We start from the raw sequence: 16150 nt of genomic DNA on the forward strand, positions 1-16150 counted from the left end.
GGACAAATAAAATTTGTCCTTGGTAAGCATACTGTTTGATAAGAATAGATGTGCTGGGGCAAGGTGTGATTTGTCTTGAGCATCAGAGATAATGGGGCATGTTGATTAATGAGAGATCAAGGGCATCCACTCTTCTTACCACAGAGTTTCTCAAACAATTTTGAGAATTGGAATAATGGAAAACAGCCCTTAAACGCAGTTATTTGGAAGGTTAATACTTTGCAAAGAACATTCTTTCCTTGTGTAAGTTAAAGAATTTAAAAGAAGAATATCTGAGTCAATTTTCCTTAAATATCAGTATGCTCCAGGTATCTATTCAGTGTTTTTCACCTTTTATGCCATGCACTCATCTCTTACTTTGTATTAGGGATTACTCCTACTTAATCCCATTGCATCTTTTACTGTTTGAATTCCCAGTCTGAATCAGGTCCAAATCTCTCTCACGCTCCAAGCCCTTGTGTCCAAATTGGATGCACCACAAATACTTCCAAATCTGTGTGTGTCAAGAAAATGATGCCTGTACTTACCATCTGTACCCATTTAGTCTACAAATTGTATCTCCTAAAACTCCTTAATAGCCCTTGAATTTCTTTGTCTCCCAGGGTTTCTCAGTTGTGGCACTAGTGACATTTGGGGGTGGATCATTCTTCATTTGAGGGTGGGAAGGATTGTTCTGAACACTGTAGGATGGTTAGCAGCATCTCGGGCTTCTACCTACCAGATTCCAGTAATACTTTCCCAGTTTTGAAATCCAAAAATGCCAGTTGAGAACCATTGCTCTAACCTCATGCTAGTACTTGAGTCCAGGCCCTCATCATTGCTTGCCTGCATTACTGCAGTAGTTTCCTTCAAGTTATCTCCAACCTTCTTTGCCCCTTCCAGTGCCCCATATTACCAGCAGACTGATCTTTACAATATGTAAATCCATTTCTGTCAGACTCCCTGCATAAAAGCATAGCTTTTTTGCTCTGTCTGGTGTGGCTCAGTTGGTTAAGGGTCATCTTGTGCACTGAAAGGTTGCAGGTTTGATTCCTGGTCAGGGTACATGTGTGGGAGGTGGCAGATTGATGTTTCTCACTCACATCAATGTTTCTCTCCCTTTCTCTCTCTAAAAAAAATCAATAGAAACATATTCCTAAAAAAAGCCTAGCTTTCTTGGAAACCTAAATTCTTCAGTGCCCTTTGTACTCTTTCTTCTGTCTTGTGTCTTGGCTGTATTATTTTTTAATTCAGGTATAATTGGCATACAACATTATATTAGTTTCAGGTGTACAATATGATTCAATATTTGTATATATTTTGAAATAAAGTCTAGTTAACATTTGTTACCATACATATGGTAATGAGGACTTTTTTTGTGTAATGAGGACTTTTAAGATTTATTCTCTTAGCAACTTCCAACTATGCATATTAACTATAGTCACCATGCTGTACATTACATCCTCATGACTTATTTTATAACTGGAAGTTTGTACCTTTTGAGTCTATCCATTTTGCCAGCCCCCACCTCTGGCAACCACCAGTCTGTTCTCTGTGTTTTGTGAGCTTATTTCTTTGTTGTTTGCTTTTTTTTAAGATTCCACAGATAGCATGATCATATGGTATTTGTCTTTCTCTTTCTGACTTACTTCACTTTGCATAATACTCACAAAGTCCATCCATGTTGTCACCAGTGGCAAGATTTCATTCTCTTTTATGGCTGAATAATATCCCATTGTATATACAGCATATACTGTGACTTTTTTTATCCACTCATCCATCAGTGAACACTTAGGTTGTTTCCATATCTTGGCTCTTGTAAATAATGCTGCAGTGAACATGGGGGTGGGGGTGCATATATCTTTTTGAGTTAGTGTTTTTGTTTTCTTTGGATTAATAACCCAGAAATGGAGTTGCTGGATCATATGGTAGTTCTATTTTTAATATTTTGAGGAAACTTCATACTGTATTCCATAGTGGCTGCACCAATTTACATTCCCACCAGCAGTGCACAATACAAGGGTTCCCTTTTCTCCATATCCTTGCCAACCCTGTTATCTCTTGTCTTTTGGTAATAGCCATTCTAACAGGTATATCTCGTTGGGTTTTGATTTGTATTTCCCTGATGGTTAGTAATATAGAGCATCTTTTCATGTATTGGCTTCAGTTTTTTACTTTTTACCACCCCTGTCCTGACCTCAAGTGCACTCCTGTCACCCAGAAAGTCCTTTCTTTTCCCCCTTCTATTTTCAGGTAGTTTATGTGTTCTTTAACACTCAGCTCAGGTGATCCTTTCTTTTCAGGTTGAGTTAAACATTCTGCATTTCTCTTTTACATTCTCATAGGATCTGTCAGTAGCATTTAACATATTGTGGTATTGTCACCCATATATTTTTGTTTTCTGTACTATTTTCTAAGCTTAATGAGGGCAGGGCCTGACATCTAATAGATATTTAGTGACTTACGTGTATAAATGAATGTATTGTTTTGAAATTTGAAAGAGGGAACAAAATAATGATAAGATGTCACAGAAGATTGACTGGCTTCCAAGAGACATGATAAAGTGGCATTTATATTGGTAAACTTAAAACATTTCTATGGTTTTGGCTTTCATCACATAAATCTGGAAAATTATTTTTTTCTGTAAACTGATGGAGCATCAGCCCCATGGGGATCATTTCACCCTAACCAGACTTACATAGACCAGAATGTCAATATATTCATTTATAATGAGAAATTAACTGCTGTCCATTATAGAATACTAAAAAGTTACATTGGAAATTAAGTTATAATGAAAATATTGCCCAGATTGTATGAAATCAGAGTTGTGAATATTAACTTATAAAATGCTTTAAGGGAGCCCAGCTGGCATGGCTCAGTGGTTGAGCATCGACCCATGAACCGGGAGTTCATGGTTCAATTCCCCATCAGGGCACATGCCTGGGTTGTGGGTTCAGTCCCTGGTAGGGGGCATATAGGAGGTAGCCAATTGATGTTCCACTCTCACATTGATGTTTCTCTCTCCCTTCCTCTCTAAAAATCAATAAAAATATTTAAGGAAAAAAACACAGTGCTAATTATATGAAAAGTAATCAGTGAGCAGTGTAACATTTGCATTAAATGAAGTTTAAAGTATCCTATATTAAGGGAATAAGCAGTAGGGCTGGAAACAGATGGATTATATTAAAACTTGATTTCAGCAAGGTTTTGGAACATGGCTAAAGCTTGAATTGGAGAGTTGGAGCTTTCTAGGTAGAACATAGCATGAGTAGAAGTAAAATATGGCCTGAGTATGTAAGAATCTTTGGAATGCTTTCATGTGGATATAGTGAAACAATATTGTTGGAGGCTTTTAAAATAAGAGAGCAGGAACAGCATATGCTTTAAAGCTGGAAAGACTGCCATGAGGCTCTACATTCTTATAAAAAGGCTTCAAAGGTTTCCCGGTGGCCTAGAATACAGCAGGTGCTCAGTAAATGGCTACTACTGCCATTTTTACTAGTACTAATAAAACTAGCAGGAATTTAAGCTTGACAGAGTATTTTGATAGGGAAACACTGTTATATTTTGAAAAGAGCACTAATATATAAACTATATTTAGTCATTTTTTTCTAGTGGTTTATATAGGATAAAAAAGAGGGGAGATAAATAAACCCTTTTTAACCTTAAGTATGTTCCAGAGTGGTGAACCTTTAGGAGCAGAAACCTTGTTCTGTTTGTTACATTTATCTTTGATGATTAGCACATTGTGTGAGGAGTGAGAAAGGAGTGGGGACTGTGAGTTGGTCACGGATTTATAAATAACCCAGTGAAAGGTAAGGAGAAGATTGTCTAGATTAGTCCTGAAGTATAACTGTAGAATGATAATGTTGCCTGGATGAGGCTGATGGGTTGGGGGAAATGTGACAGATTAAAAGATTGGAAAATTGGTTTCAGTCACATGATGGTTTTTATTTATTTATTTGTTTGTTTGTTTGTTTCTTGGATATATAGAATAAGAGAATAGAAAAGGAGACTGTCATCTTAAAAAGGTTGTTACAGCTATCGTTTACTTAGTGCCTTCTATATGCCTGATTTGTTATGTGTTATCTCACATTAAAGTCATGTTACAGATGGGGCGGGCAGAATTAGTGGCTTGCCAACAGGAACATAATCAGGAGGTGTTAGAGCTTAGGATATGAGCTGTGCGTTTAAAAAATGACACACCCTAGTGTCATCTCTTCATTCCAGGCTGCCCTGCCTCTAACTCTCCTCACTACCCCTCATCCCCAGCCACCTGCTGGCTTGAGGACCCTTCTGTTTTCACATGATAACCAGTTTGTAGCTGTCCTTTTGCATTTACGTATGGAATTATAATTGCAGTATATCTTTGGAATTTGGGGACTTAGCATTCACTCAAGAGTTACATGTATGAGGTCCATGAAGTGGAGAATCACAGTACAAGGCTAGTGTACCAGAGGCTCCCACTCCCATGAATATAGGCCCAGCACTTGAATGTCAGTTACTGGGCCAAAGTTTCAGGGGTCTGGGTATGTGTCTTTGGCAAATGTAAATGTTCTTTACTTCTCCTTTTTATCCACTACCCAACTTATTCAACTTGGAATTCAGTCTAACATAGTTACTAGTGCATGTTTATATTCAAGTAATTCATTTATAGTATCTTTAAACCATAGGTCCTCTGCTATACCACTTCGAAAATTTAGCGAATGAACTTTCCATAGAATTGAGTTATGAGGATCTAAAAAATGTTGTTCTGCAGTATGGATTCCAGCTAGAGGTAAGGATGGAATAAAGTATTGCCAAAGCTTAATTTCCAAAGGACTTACTCAGAAATGGTGATATTATGGCATTTACTGGCTTTACCTCTTAACCTCTCTGTTTCTCATCCATAAAGTAAATAGTTTTTAGAATTATGAGGATTTGGGATAATGTGTATGTAAATGGAAAACTATATCCCTGGTATAATCACCTTTCAGTAGATTGTTGCTTGACCATTATCATAATAATGACCTTTGTAGACTGTTAGTTACCAAGTAGACTAGACTCTGGGGAAGCAAATGGGGAATGGGAGGGCAGGTGCAAGAGGGGTATTGTTTACTATATGTGCTTCTGTACTGTTCAGTCTTCTTTTATTATGTGATTATACAGTTTTATGATACTTTGACTATTGTGTTTTACTATATGTTTATTTAGAAACATTCCATTCATATAAAAAATAACAGATTAGTTCTTAAAGATAAAGAGAAGCAATATATTGTAGTAGCTTAGTAGTTCTGCAGTTATACTGCCTGAGTGTGAACCCCAGTTCTACCACTTATTAGCAGTGTGACTTTGAATAACCTCTCTTTGTAAAGTAGGGTTACTAATAGTACCAATCTTATGGTAGTACTTGAATGTAATAAGTACATTAATATCTAGAATATATGTAAAATAGCACCTGCCACTTAAAAGTGCTCAATATTTGTTAGTGTTATCATCATGGTGGCCATCATCATCATGATTGTTTGCATTGCAGGTGGAAAAAGAATCTGTCCTGTCAACATACACTGTGAATGATCTCTCCATGATGAAATACTACTATGAATGTGTCTTGTTTGTGGTCCGTAAACCACAATAATGGTCTCAAGTGATATCACCAGGAAAAGTATTTAGTAAGAGCAAATCCTGAAATAAACAGCCCCAAATCAACTATCAAATGACAGGACACAACCTCAAATCAGTGGTGCCTTCTTATTCCTAACAAAGTTTAGAAATAGTGTCTATTTTCTTAATATGTCTATCGCTTTTTCAGAAATATACTATGCCATGCATATTTGTACTATACAAGTAAAAACAGGAAACGTCTTCGAGTTTACTTTTTCCTTGAAGCCCAGAATTGTCTCAGTAGAAAACACTTGATCTCTAGTGTCTTCATGAAGTTGTCCATTCCAAGTCTGCCATGCAAATGACTAATAGTATTGAGGTTCATAATAATCTCCTTTTTTGTTTTGTATGCATTGCACATGTTATTTTTAGAAGAGTCTAAGGATCCTCTCATATTCAACATCTGGAATTGAGACTTTTATTCACTTGGACCTAAGCAATCTATACATCAAATGTGTGTCTATTCTTTTATTATTCAAATAACTTTTTTCTTAGCTGAACTTAGGGAAGCATCAAACCTTTCATTTTTATGAAATATTAAATTTAATAGTATCATAGGCCAGTAAAAATGCATTCAAGTAACCAAGAAATTAGTCTTTCGGCCACACTAAACTGAACACTTGAAAGCATACTCATCATGGATCACTCTGAAATGTATGAAGATCTCAACAATCTAAGTGAGTCACAAAAACCGTTATTAAAGGTACTGTTAGGAAACTGGGGAAATAAGAATAAATTCTGCCCATTTGAAATGTATGATTTCAAACTATAAATGAATACAGTCTGTCATGAGATGTTTACAATAATGTCTTTTCTTTAGATTACCTGGCTACAAAAGCAAGCACTTTTTTTCATTAAAACAACTATATACTAGTAAAAATTATGATAGTATTAATGTGAATATGAAATTCAGGGATAAATTACTGCCCGTGGTCTGTGTCTTCAATATTGTAAACAGCCATTAATATAATTTCAGATTAACACCAATTTTGTTCCTGATAGCTGGGGCTAAAACAGTATATGCTGTTTTAAATTTCTACCTCTAGCAGATCTTTATTGGAGGGAGTTTTCCTTTGTATTTTTTTTATGTTATTCTGTTTCCCATAGCTTGGAAAGTAGAGATGACAAATAGAATGTTTTAACCTTTTCTTGAAGAAAAGGAAGTATGCTTGAATATTTTCACAGGTGATTGATGGCATTAAGAGACCTCTGTGGCAATTTGGATTAGACTTAATCTCAATAATGTGCTGGTAACATAAATGTCATGTTTTAAGGGAAAACTTACTTGTAAGTCTTTAAACATTTATGGTCATTTGGGTCGGGGGAGTCACTGCACAATTTGGCATCTTACTAATAGAAGCTTTTCTGCATATAGTAAGGGAACTCTTGAGCCCTTCATGCAGTGAAGGGATTCATGAAGCTAATTTGACTTGTCAGTTTATGGAAGCCTATAACCTGTTGAGTTTGTTTGGGTTTTTTAAATGATTTCTCTTTTTTGTGTCCCTCAGTACTTGGCAGATGTTCTTTTAGTAGGAATTCTCATTTTCTACCACATGAATAAACTTGAAATAAATTGCTCCCCCAAATTATTATTTTTAAGAAAAAGACTTAAAAGGAACCTAGGTATTTAAAAAAATCTACCAAAAGAAATGCATGCTGTTTTTGAATAATTTAGAAAAGTTTTTTAATCACTGACTAGTATTCACTTTTTTATAACATGTATTGAAACATGGTCTTGTTCTTTTCAGAGGCAAAAACAGGTTGACACTTATGGGTTGGCTTTATTAAAAGTTCTGCTATCAGGTTTTATTCTTTAATAATGTTACTTTTATTTATAAATTACACCTTACATTTTAGTTAATTCTGAAATGTGTTGTTTTTAATTTCTCCCTCATATTATGAATACTTTAAATGTTCTACACAAATTTGCATTGCTTTTTTTCCTCTTACAGCTTTTGCAGTTAATATATTCTGAACTTGAAAATTGTATTAATCACTGGAGGATTTAATTTTGTATTTCATATGTATAGTCCTACTATGGTGTGTAAGCCTTAAAAGTTTCTTACTTTTTTCCTTAAATTAGCTCTATACACAAATGTTTCCATTCATTTTCATAAAGCTGGAGAAGATACGTCATTCTGCTTGCTGGGTTTGTTTTTGTTTTTTTCCATAATCTGAAGTTGTGCAGGTTAGGGTATGTTAATCAAGTGAGCGAGGTGGATATGTAAAATATAAAAGAGAAGCTGTATAAATCACAGTATAAAATTATGAAGTTTTGGAATTATAAAATGCACTGTATTTATATGTAATTCTCATTCTAAAAGTTGCCACAAAGGCTGAGTTGGAAGCTTCATGTCTGCATGAAATTTCCTATATTTTTAATGTGTATGATGGACTTGATTTTTCTTGAATATTAAAGTCTGCCAATTGCTATGAAACAATATTTGCTTGGTTGTTTCTATCTAAATTAGTGATAACCGTAGACATGGGAATTTTAATTGAGCACATATACCTTGGAACCCTTGCATTAGCTTCTGTATGCTTCTAGAAAGTCTATACATGATACTTGTTCTTCGAGTATGCTACACCTTACCCTAATTAATCCTGATCTTTGGGCTTGTTAAATAATAGAAAATGAACTATAAAGGAAAAGAAGAAAGTTCCAGGGCCAGCCATTAGTAGGACGAGCGCTGGATTCAGCCCTTAAGATACTCTGGGATCATTTTCCTGAACTACTGTTTGTGGTCTCGGGCAAGGTGCTCTGAGTTTGTTCCCTCATCTATAAAAGAGGATTGCTACCACCTATTTCAAAGGGTTTTTAATGAGGTCATGAGTTATATGTAAAACATTATATATTAAGATGTGAAAGCACATCGTAGACAAATATAATTTCAATCTGTTGACTGCTGTGTAGTGATAGAAAAAGACGATTGGTAACAGGACTTTAGTTTTAATGTTACGGTGACCCTTTGAAAAAAGTTTCAGTAGAATCCTGGGGGGTGGGGGGAGTCAAAGTTGGCATGTATAGTTTTAGATTCCAAAAGTTTGGTGGAAATTACAAAGAAATTATGATAGGTAATGGGAGAGAGGACATACATGAAATTTAATAGAGGGTTACTCACTTTGCAAACGCGCTAGTATATGCCTCGTACATATGTTTGGTGATTTCTCTTTAGCAGCTGTTTAGAAGTGGAATCATTCAGTCACTGTCTATGTGCATTTTCAGTCAGGTTGCCTTTCAAAAAGACTACCAATTTTTACATGCCATCAACAGTACTTGAGAATAATTTTGCATCCATTCCCTCGCCAATACTAGGCATTGCTAATCTTTTCATATTTTTGTCAATATGATAGGAAAAAGTGGTATCTAATTTTAATATTCATTTCTTTAACCATTAGGGAAGTTGAGCAATTTATGTAAGATTAATGGCCAAAGAGAGGTGCCCTTAATCTGTCAGTCTTTCTTTTCACATGGCAGCCACACAAGCCATTGGCAAAAATGCAACAGTTAGTAAAAATGTAGTGCGGTTGGTCAAGGGGAGAATTAACCATGAGGACCACTTTGAGTTCTAGCCACTGAGAGGAGTGGCCCCATCTGCTTTTGGTTCTACATAGCTGGTACTGAGTCTGAACAGTGATGGCAGCCCACTGGACCCCACTAGGTTTCCATTTAGCCAATCGGTGATCTCGGCCCAGAAGTTTAGGGGACTGTCAGTGAGTCAAGAGCCCCATTGAGCCAGCAGCTTTGGTGTAGGTGGCAGAGTGGGGCATAAAGTTTACCCCCAAAGGATTAGTTCCACTTTTTCATAGCACCAAAAAGTTGCTAGGGTCAGGCCCACCACATTCTTGAATATGCTATTTCAGTTGGACTTGCAAGGCTTGTTGGCTCCTTTTCACCTTGTGTAGGCATCAAGTCCAGTTGACCCACCCCCAAATGGGGATGTCAGACTAGTCACAAGTTTGACATCCATGAGTCATGCACCCAGTTTCAACAAAAGTTGGTTAATAGTTGCCTTTGGTACAAAGGTGTATTTGGTGACAGCGTGAGGCAGTTGGTGTTACTGGAATATCTGGCCATGGCCTGAGTATTTTTGTAGCCATTAAGTCTCTGAAGCTTTGATTTCCCTGGACCACCCAGGAGGGGACAGTCCATGCAGTAGTCCTTGAATATGACACTCATGGGAAGGAGAAGTACAGGCATTTATCAACTCCATTATACGTATATGACTTATAATTTCCGGTGTGTGGTGCTTTAAGAATATTTCCACAAATTCTCCCTTTTGGACAGTAATTCCTCTTCCCTCTTGAAGTGCAGGTGGTAATGATGCCCTTCTAGTAGGAGGGAATAGACTGTGGTAGAAATGACCTAAGGCTGGGTCATAAAGATAATACTGCTTCTATTTATCTTTTGGATCACTTGTAGAAGTGAGATGACATTCAAATAGCCCTATGAGGATATTCATATAGCCCTATGGAGAATCCCACACGGTGAAGAACTAAGGCCACCTCCAAATAGTCATACGAACTGAATGTGCTTGGAAGTAGGTCTTCCAGCCCCAGGCAAGCCTTTGGATGACTAAAGCCCCAACCAAAATTTTGACTGCAATCACATGGGCAACTCTGAACCAGCTAGCTAAGCTGATGAATTCCTGATCCACAGACTCAGAAAATGTTTTAAGCCACTAAGTTTTGGGGTAATTTGTTATACAACACTGTTTCTTGTGTGCATCCAAGTTTCCATCTGGTTTCATACTTGCACCTGAAGAACTTTGATATTTCTTGTATTATAGGTCTTACGACAATGAATTCTCTCAGCTTTTGTTTATCTGAAAAAGCCTGTATTTCACCTTTATTTTGAAGGATTTATTCCACAGAGTACAGAATTCTGGGCTGACTATTTCTTTTAAAGATGTCACTCCATTGTCCTGTTGAGTACTCTGATGAGAGCTGTAATTCTTAATCTATCCTTAATGTGTTTCCTTTTTCTCTGGCTGCTTTCAGGATTTTATATTTAATTTTCAGTATGTATCTAGATGTGTGTGACTTTTGGAATTTACCCTGTTTGTTGGGTCTATGGTTTGGCATTTCTAAAAAGTTCTTTGCTATTACCTTTTCAAATATTTCTTCTGCCCTGTTCTCTCTTGCTTCTCCTGGGACTTTCGTTACACATACATTAGATTAGTCATTATAGTCCCACTACTCCTGGGTGCTCTGTTCTGGTGGTTTCTAGTTGTTTTTGTTTTTCACTCATTTTCCTCCCCTCTTGGTGTTTCAGACTGAGTAGTTCCTTTTTTACCTATCTTCAAGTTCCTTAAAACTCGCATCTGTGTCCCTTCTATTAATGAACCTGTTGAAAACATTTTCATGTTATCATGCTTTTTATTTCTTGCATTTCCATTTATCTTATTTTATAGTTCTAATCTCTGCTGAAATTCCCCATGTCAATGCATATTGTTCACTTTTTCTATTATATCCTTTAATGTTACAGGAATTTTAGTCCCTGACAAAAACCCAATATCTGGGTCACCTCTGAGTCTAGTTCTGTTCATCGATTTTTCTCTTGACAGGTTTTTTTCCTCTTGCTCTTTTCCCTGACTCATTGAATTCCACTTACTGTGTAGAAAAAACCAACTTGAGGTAAATAATATTTATTCCTGGGTATGAATGTATGCCTCTTGGGTCAGTATGGGAGATTGAATCAATCTTGCAAAACGGAGTCAGGTTTGCGTTTTGTTGTTGTTACTTGCAGAGCATCAGGCTTCCTGTTTCAGCAGCAGTGCGCTGTGGCTACCTGTGCATAGAATGAGTAACAGGATGCCAGTGGGTGTTTTCCCCCGTTGTTCCTGTTCCACCTCCAGCATTCTTGTGTTCTGCATGCCGTAGCCACAGTGGAATTCTCGCTTCATGCTCCCGTCTCCCCCAGGGGAAAACTGTTTCTTGTTAATCTGTGGTAGGCTCATGACAGGGCCATGGGCGTTGTCTCAGTCCAGCCTTCATGCACCTGGGCCTCATAAGTGGGCCCGTCGGCATTCTCACCCTCCTCCCCATGTATCTGTGGTTGGTCTTACGCAGGAATTTCCTGCTCCTCCGGTAGTAGTATCAATGAAGGATACTAGGCACCAAATTATCATCCGCTCCTCTTCCCCAAAAGCAGATTTTTGCTTCTGGTTTTCCTCCAGGGATCTTGTTCTTAACCTGGGGATGAGATGGTTTCCTGCCCCAGCCCCAAGGTAGGGTTGGGTTTGCTGCTACTCCTCCCCCGCAAGCAATGCCTGTCCCTGGGAGAGTTTGCTGACCCTCCATCAACACCTTATGGATTTGCTTCCAGCAGAGAATAATCCAGGGAAACGTGGGCTTTTATGCCTGTCCTGGGAGCAGCAGCTGTCCTGTACACCTGTGTCTTCCACGGGGCTCTCTCCAGTCTCTCGTTCTGCCCCAAGTCTTTCCCCTGAGCACCCAATGGAAGACAATGAAAAATGAGTGCAAACATCCCTTATATCAGGGACTCCCAGCTATTCCAAATTGAGATGCTAACCCACAATTACCAAGAATGTAAAACTTTTTCAGATTTATTTGCAGCTTATAAAGCAGCCACTTCTCTATACTCTGCCAAATGTGAAAAAGTCATGTGTTCCATCTCTTTGGAGAAGCTTGTCCCTCTAGAATTCAGCTTACTGAATTGCTTTGCACCATCAGTTCTGATAGGCTTAAGGAAAAATATATGACATTTAGACTACAAAGAAGCACAGAACAAGGAAAAATTGTAGTTGTTACCAAGCCAGCTACTGCGTTCACAAAGAGATATACTCACTTGGCTACATGGGGACATCTCTGGACAGCTAGAAAGAAACACTCTGTCTAAAAATAGTCCAGGAGAAGGAGAGAGGGTGTGAAAATGTATCTCTTTGTCACAGTTTGCTCCAGAAGAGCTAATTCCCTGTGCTTCAAGATTCTGCCATCTGGCTCAAGCTGCTGGTGAGGCCAGGACCCATGTCTGTGTGGCATTTAATTTGAGGTGTTAGTCTGCCAGTTTCAGGAATAGAAGCATAAGACACAAACCTCTTACAGGAAAGTTAAAGGACAGTCTATTACTCATAGCAGTAGCCAAAGTATTAAATTTGAACCAGTTCCCTGTAGCCCAGTCTCACAGAGTGACACAGAGTGCTAGTGATGCCTACACATGCATTGGCTTGGGTTAGAGATTTCTGCATTTAGGAAGCCATAATCTTTTATGACAAACAGTGTGTATGCCTGACTCTGTCCTAGAAGAAAGTATACAGGACAGTAAACAAATCTGCCCTTCACTCCAGAGGTAGACAATGTCTGTCTTCCAAGCTGTTCACTGTAAACAATCCTTAAAAAGATCATCTGGAATAAAGGCAGCCAGAGCCTCTGCTTGTAAAATATACTGAAATGCAAAAGACCCATGGAAAATTATCTCCTGACAGAAGATAACAGAAGCCAGAAATTCTAAGTGTTGGTCTGTAGTGAAGAAACTTGTCACCCACACAATACACCAGTGACACCAAGATAATCTGAAATAGTCCCAAGTTGTGTTTCATATGCTCTCCACCCATATTCCTCAGTATCCCACCCTACTGACTATTGATAACAGTATCCTACTGGGAACATCTATGTAATACAAAAAGACCACATATACATGTATACAATATACATATATGTGTGTGTGTGTGTGTCCTCTCCTACATGTGGCCTATATATATTGTGCACCTTGCTTTTTTGACTTAGTTTTGCTGATTGTTCTACATCCATATACATAAATTTACTTCATTTAATAAAAGCTAAGCAGCATTTCATTACATATATATACACACACATCATACTTTACTGATAAGTAACATTGAGGTTATTTTCAATCTTCTGCTATTCAGCATTGAATTACAATGGCTAATCCTGTACATACCCCTGTGTCCACTGTCATAGCTGGAGTATACATTCCTAGAAGTAGGATTGCTGAAATGTGCATATGCATTTTTAAAATCTCACAGATGGTGCCAGATGTCTCTTAAAAGGTTACACTTTAAAACAAGAAGAGTATATCTTCACCAACATAACCTATTATTAAACATTTTAATGGTAGGCAATCTGTATGTTGAAAATCTGTACTAAAGTCTTTTGAAAAATTCGGTCTATCCTTTTTGGGGGGAGAGGGGGGAGGAGTGGGGTACTTACATCACAGACAGCCTGAGGAAGAGTGAAATAAAATAGAGGGTAGGCCAGGCCAGTATCCCAGCTTCACTATTTACTGTGTGGTCATCACTTCTTTATTCATTCCACAGATATTTATTGACACCCTGCATTGTGTCAGGCACCAGATTCGGTCTTGGGGATTCAGAGGTCAACAAGACAGATTGTTACCCTCACCACACAGCTTATATAACAGGAAAGGTATCAACAAGTAATTATTGTAAGAACTGAGATAACCATTAAAAAGGACAGGTACAGGGTGCTCTGAGTATATAAGATAGTAAGAGAATGTGGGGAAAAGCAACACCCAATGATACTGTATTGTCTCTAAGAGATTAAATGTAAAGACAGGTTGAAAGTAAAGAGGTGGAAAAAGATACACTTTGCACATGTTAAGCATAAGAGGGCTGGAATGGTTATTTAAATATCAAGTTAAGACGACTTCAAAATGAAATAGCACTACCAGAGAGATATTTCAGAAGGACAAAGTTAATACATTAGAGATGTAATAGTCGTAGGATGTGTCTGCCTCATAACTAAGAGTTTCAAAATATATAATTGATGGAACTAAAGGGAGAAACAAAAAAATCCACCATTATAAATTATAGATTATAATACCCCTTTCTTTGCAATTAAACAATTGGACTAAAAAGTTAGTAATGACATATAAGATCTGAAAAACACAATCAACCACCTTAAGCTAAGAGATATTTACAGAGCATTATTATGCCCAACACCTGCAAAAAACTATATATTCTTTTCAAGTGTACATGGTACATGCAAGAACAACAAAGAACAAAGTAAATCCAAATTAAGTAGAAATCTATAAAGCAGAAAATATTCTGTCAACAGATCTGATGACTTGAATGAAATGGACACATTCCTTGAAGACATGGATCTAGTACTATTTACAACATGGGGTAAACTAATTTCAAGTTGTACTAACAGGACTTTTTAAAAAGCGCCCAGGAGCAGCAACAATAATTCAGAAAATGTCAGTTAAAAGGGGGAGTAGATTATCTGCAAAAACTAAAGTGCCAAGGCATAAACATAAAAGATATATAAACTCCTTGACACTAATATTGAATGCCAATTGTAATAAAAAAATAAAATTTAAAAAACACCATAAAAATAAATTTAAAAGTATATAAACTCCATGGTAAGAATTATAAAGCTTTATTGAGTGACCTTTTAAAAGATCTAATTAATTAGAGAACTATTTACAATTGCAACAACAAAAAGTTATGTAGGAATAAATTTAACCAAGAAGGTAAAAGACCTGTACTCAGAAAATTATAGGATAATGAAGAAACAGGAAGATACAAATAAGTGGAAGCATATACTGTAATCATGGATAGGAAGAATTAACATTAAAATGTCAATACTACCCAAAGCAATCTATAGATTCAACACAATTCCTATTAAAATACTAATGGCATATCACAAAGAACTAGAACAAATATTCCAAAAGTTTAAATGGAACCACAAAAGACCCCAAATAGCCTCAACAATCTTGAGAAAGAAGAACAAAGTTAGACATATCACGCTACCTGATGTCAAACTATACTACAAGGCCATAATGATCAAAACAGAATGGAACTGGCATAAAAACAGGCATATAGCACAATGGAATAGAATAGAGAGCCTAGAAATAAACCCACACCTTTATGGTCAATATTTGACAAAGCAGGCAAGAACATACAACTGGACTGATACATGCAAAAAATAAAACTAGACCATCTCCTTGCAACACACACAAGAATAAACTCAAATGGATTAAAGACTTAAATGTAAGTTGTGAAACCATAAAAATCCTAGAAGGAAACAGACAGTAAGATCTCAGACATTTCTCACAGGGATATTTTTTCTGATATATCCCCTTGGGCAAAGGAAACAACCCAATAGGACTGCATCAAACTAGAAAGCTTTTGCACAGCAAAGGAAACCATCAACAAAATGAAAAGACAACCCAATGAACAGCAGAACACATTCCCCAATGATAAGGGGAATCTGATAAGGGGTTAATTGCCAAAATTTATAAAGAACTTATACAACTCAACAACAAGAAAACAATCCAATTAAAAAAACGGGCAAAGGATCCAAATAGACCCTTCTCCAAAGAGGACATACAGATGGCCAGTAGATGTACTAAAAAATGCTCAATGTCATTCATCATCAGAGAAATGCAAATTTAAACCACAATGAGATATCTCTTCATACCTGTCAGATGGCTATCTTCAATAAATCCACAAACAGCCAGTGCTGGTGAGGATGTGCAGAAAAGGGAGCCCTTGTGCACTGTTGGGAATAGAGATTGGTG

General features: G+C 37.1%; 1 protein-coding gene and 1 long non-coding RNA gene across 6 annotated transcripts in view; one reads left to right on the forward strand and one right to left on the reverse strand.

Annotated features, from left to right (window-relative positions):
- CARNMT1 (carnosine N-methyltransferase 1) overlaps positions 1-8057 on the forward strand; it is a 32767-nt gene extending 24710 nt beyond the window's left edge. For all 5 annotated transcript variants that reach the window (XM_081151798.1, XM_081151797.1, XM_081151799.1 and 2 more), the window contains 2 exons: positions 4653-4756; positions 5495-8057. In XM_081151798.1, the coding sequence (XP_081007924.1) occupies positions 4653-4756; positions 5495-5596 (206 nt within the window). In that variant the 3' untranslated portion in view covers positions 5597-8057. The remainder of the gene's footprint in view (positions 1-4652; positions 4757-5494) is intronic.
- LOC308564099 overlaps positions 1-16150 on the reverse strand; it is a 34365-nt gene that overhangs the window by 13725 nt on the left and 4490 nt on the right. The window lies entirely within an intron of this gene.

Source organism: Miniopterus schreibersii (assembly GCF_964146895.1).
Source record: "Miniopterus schreibersii genome assembly, chromosome: 11".
Taxonomy (NCBI): Eukaryota; Metazoa; Chordata; class Mammalia; order Chiroptera; family Miniopteridae; genus Miniopterus; species Miniopterus schreibersii.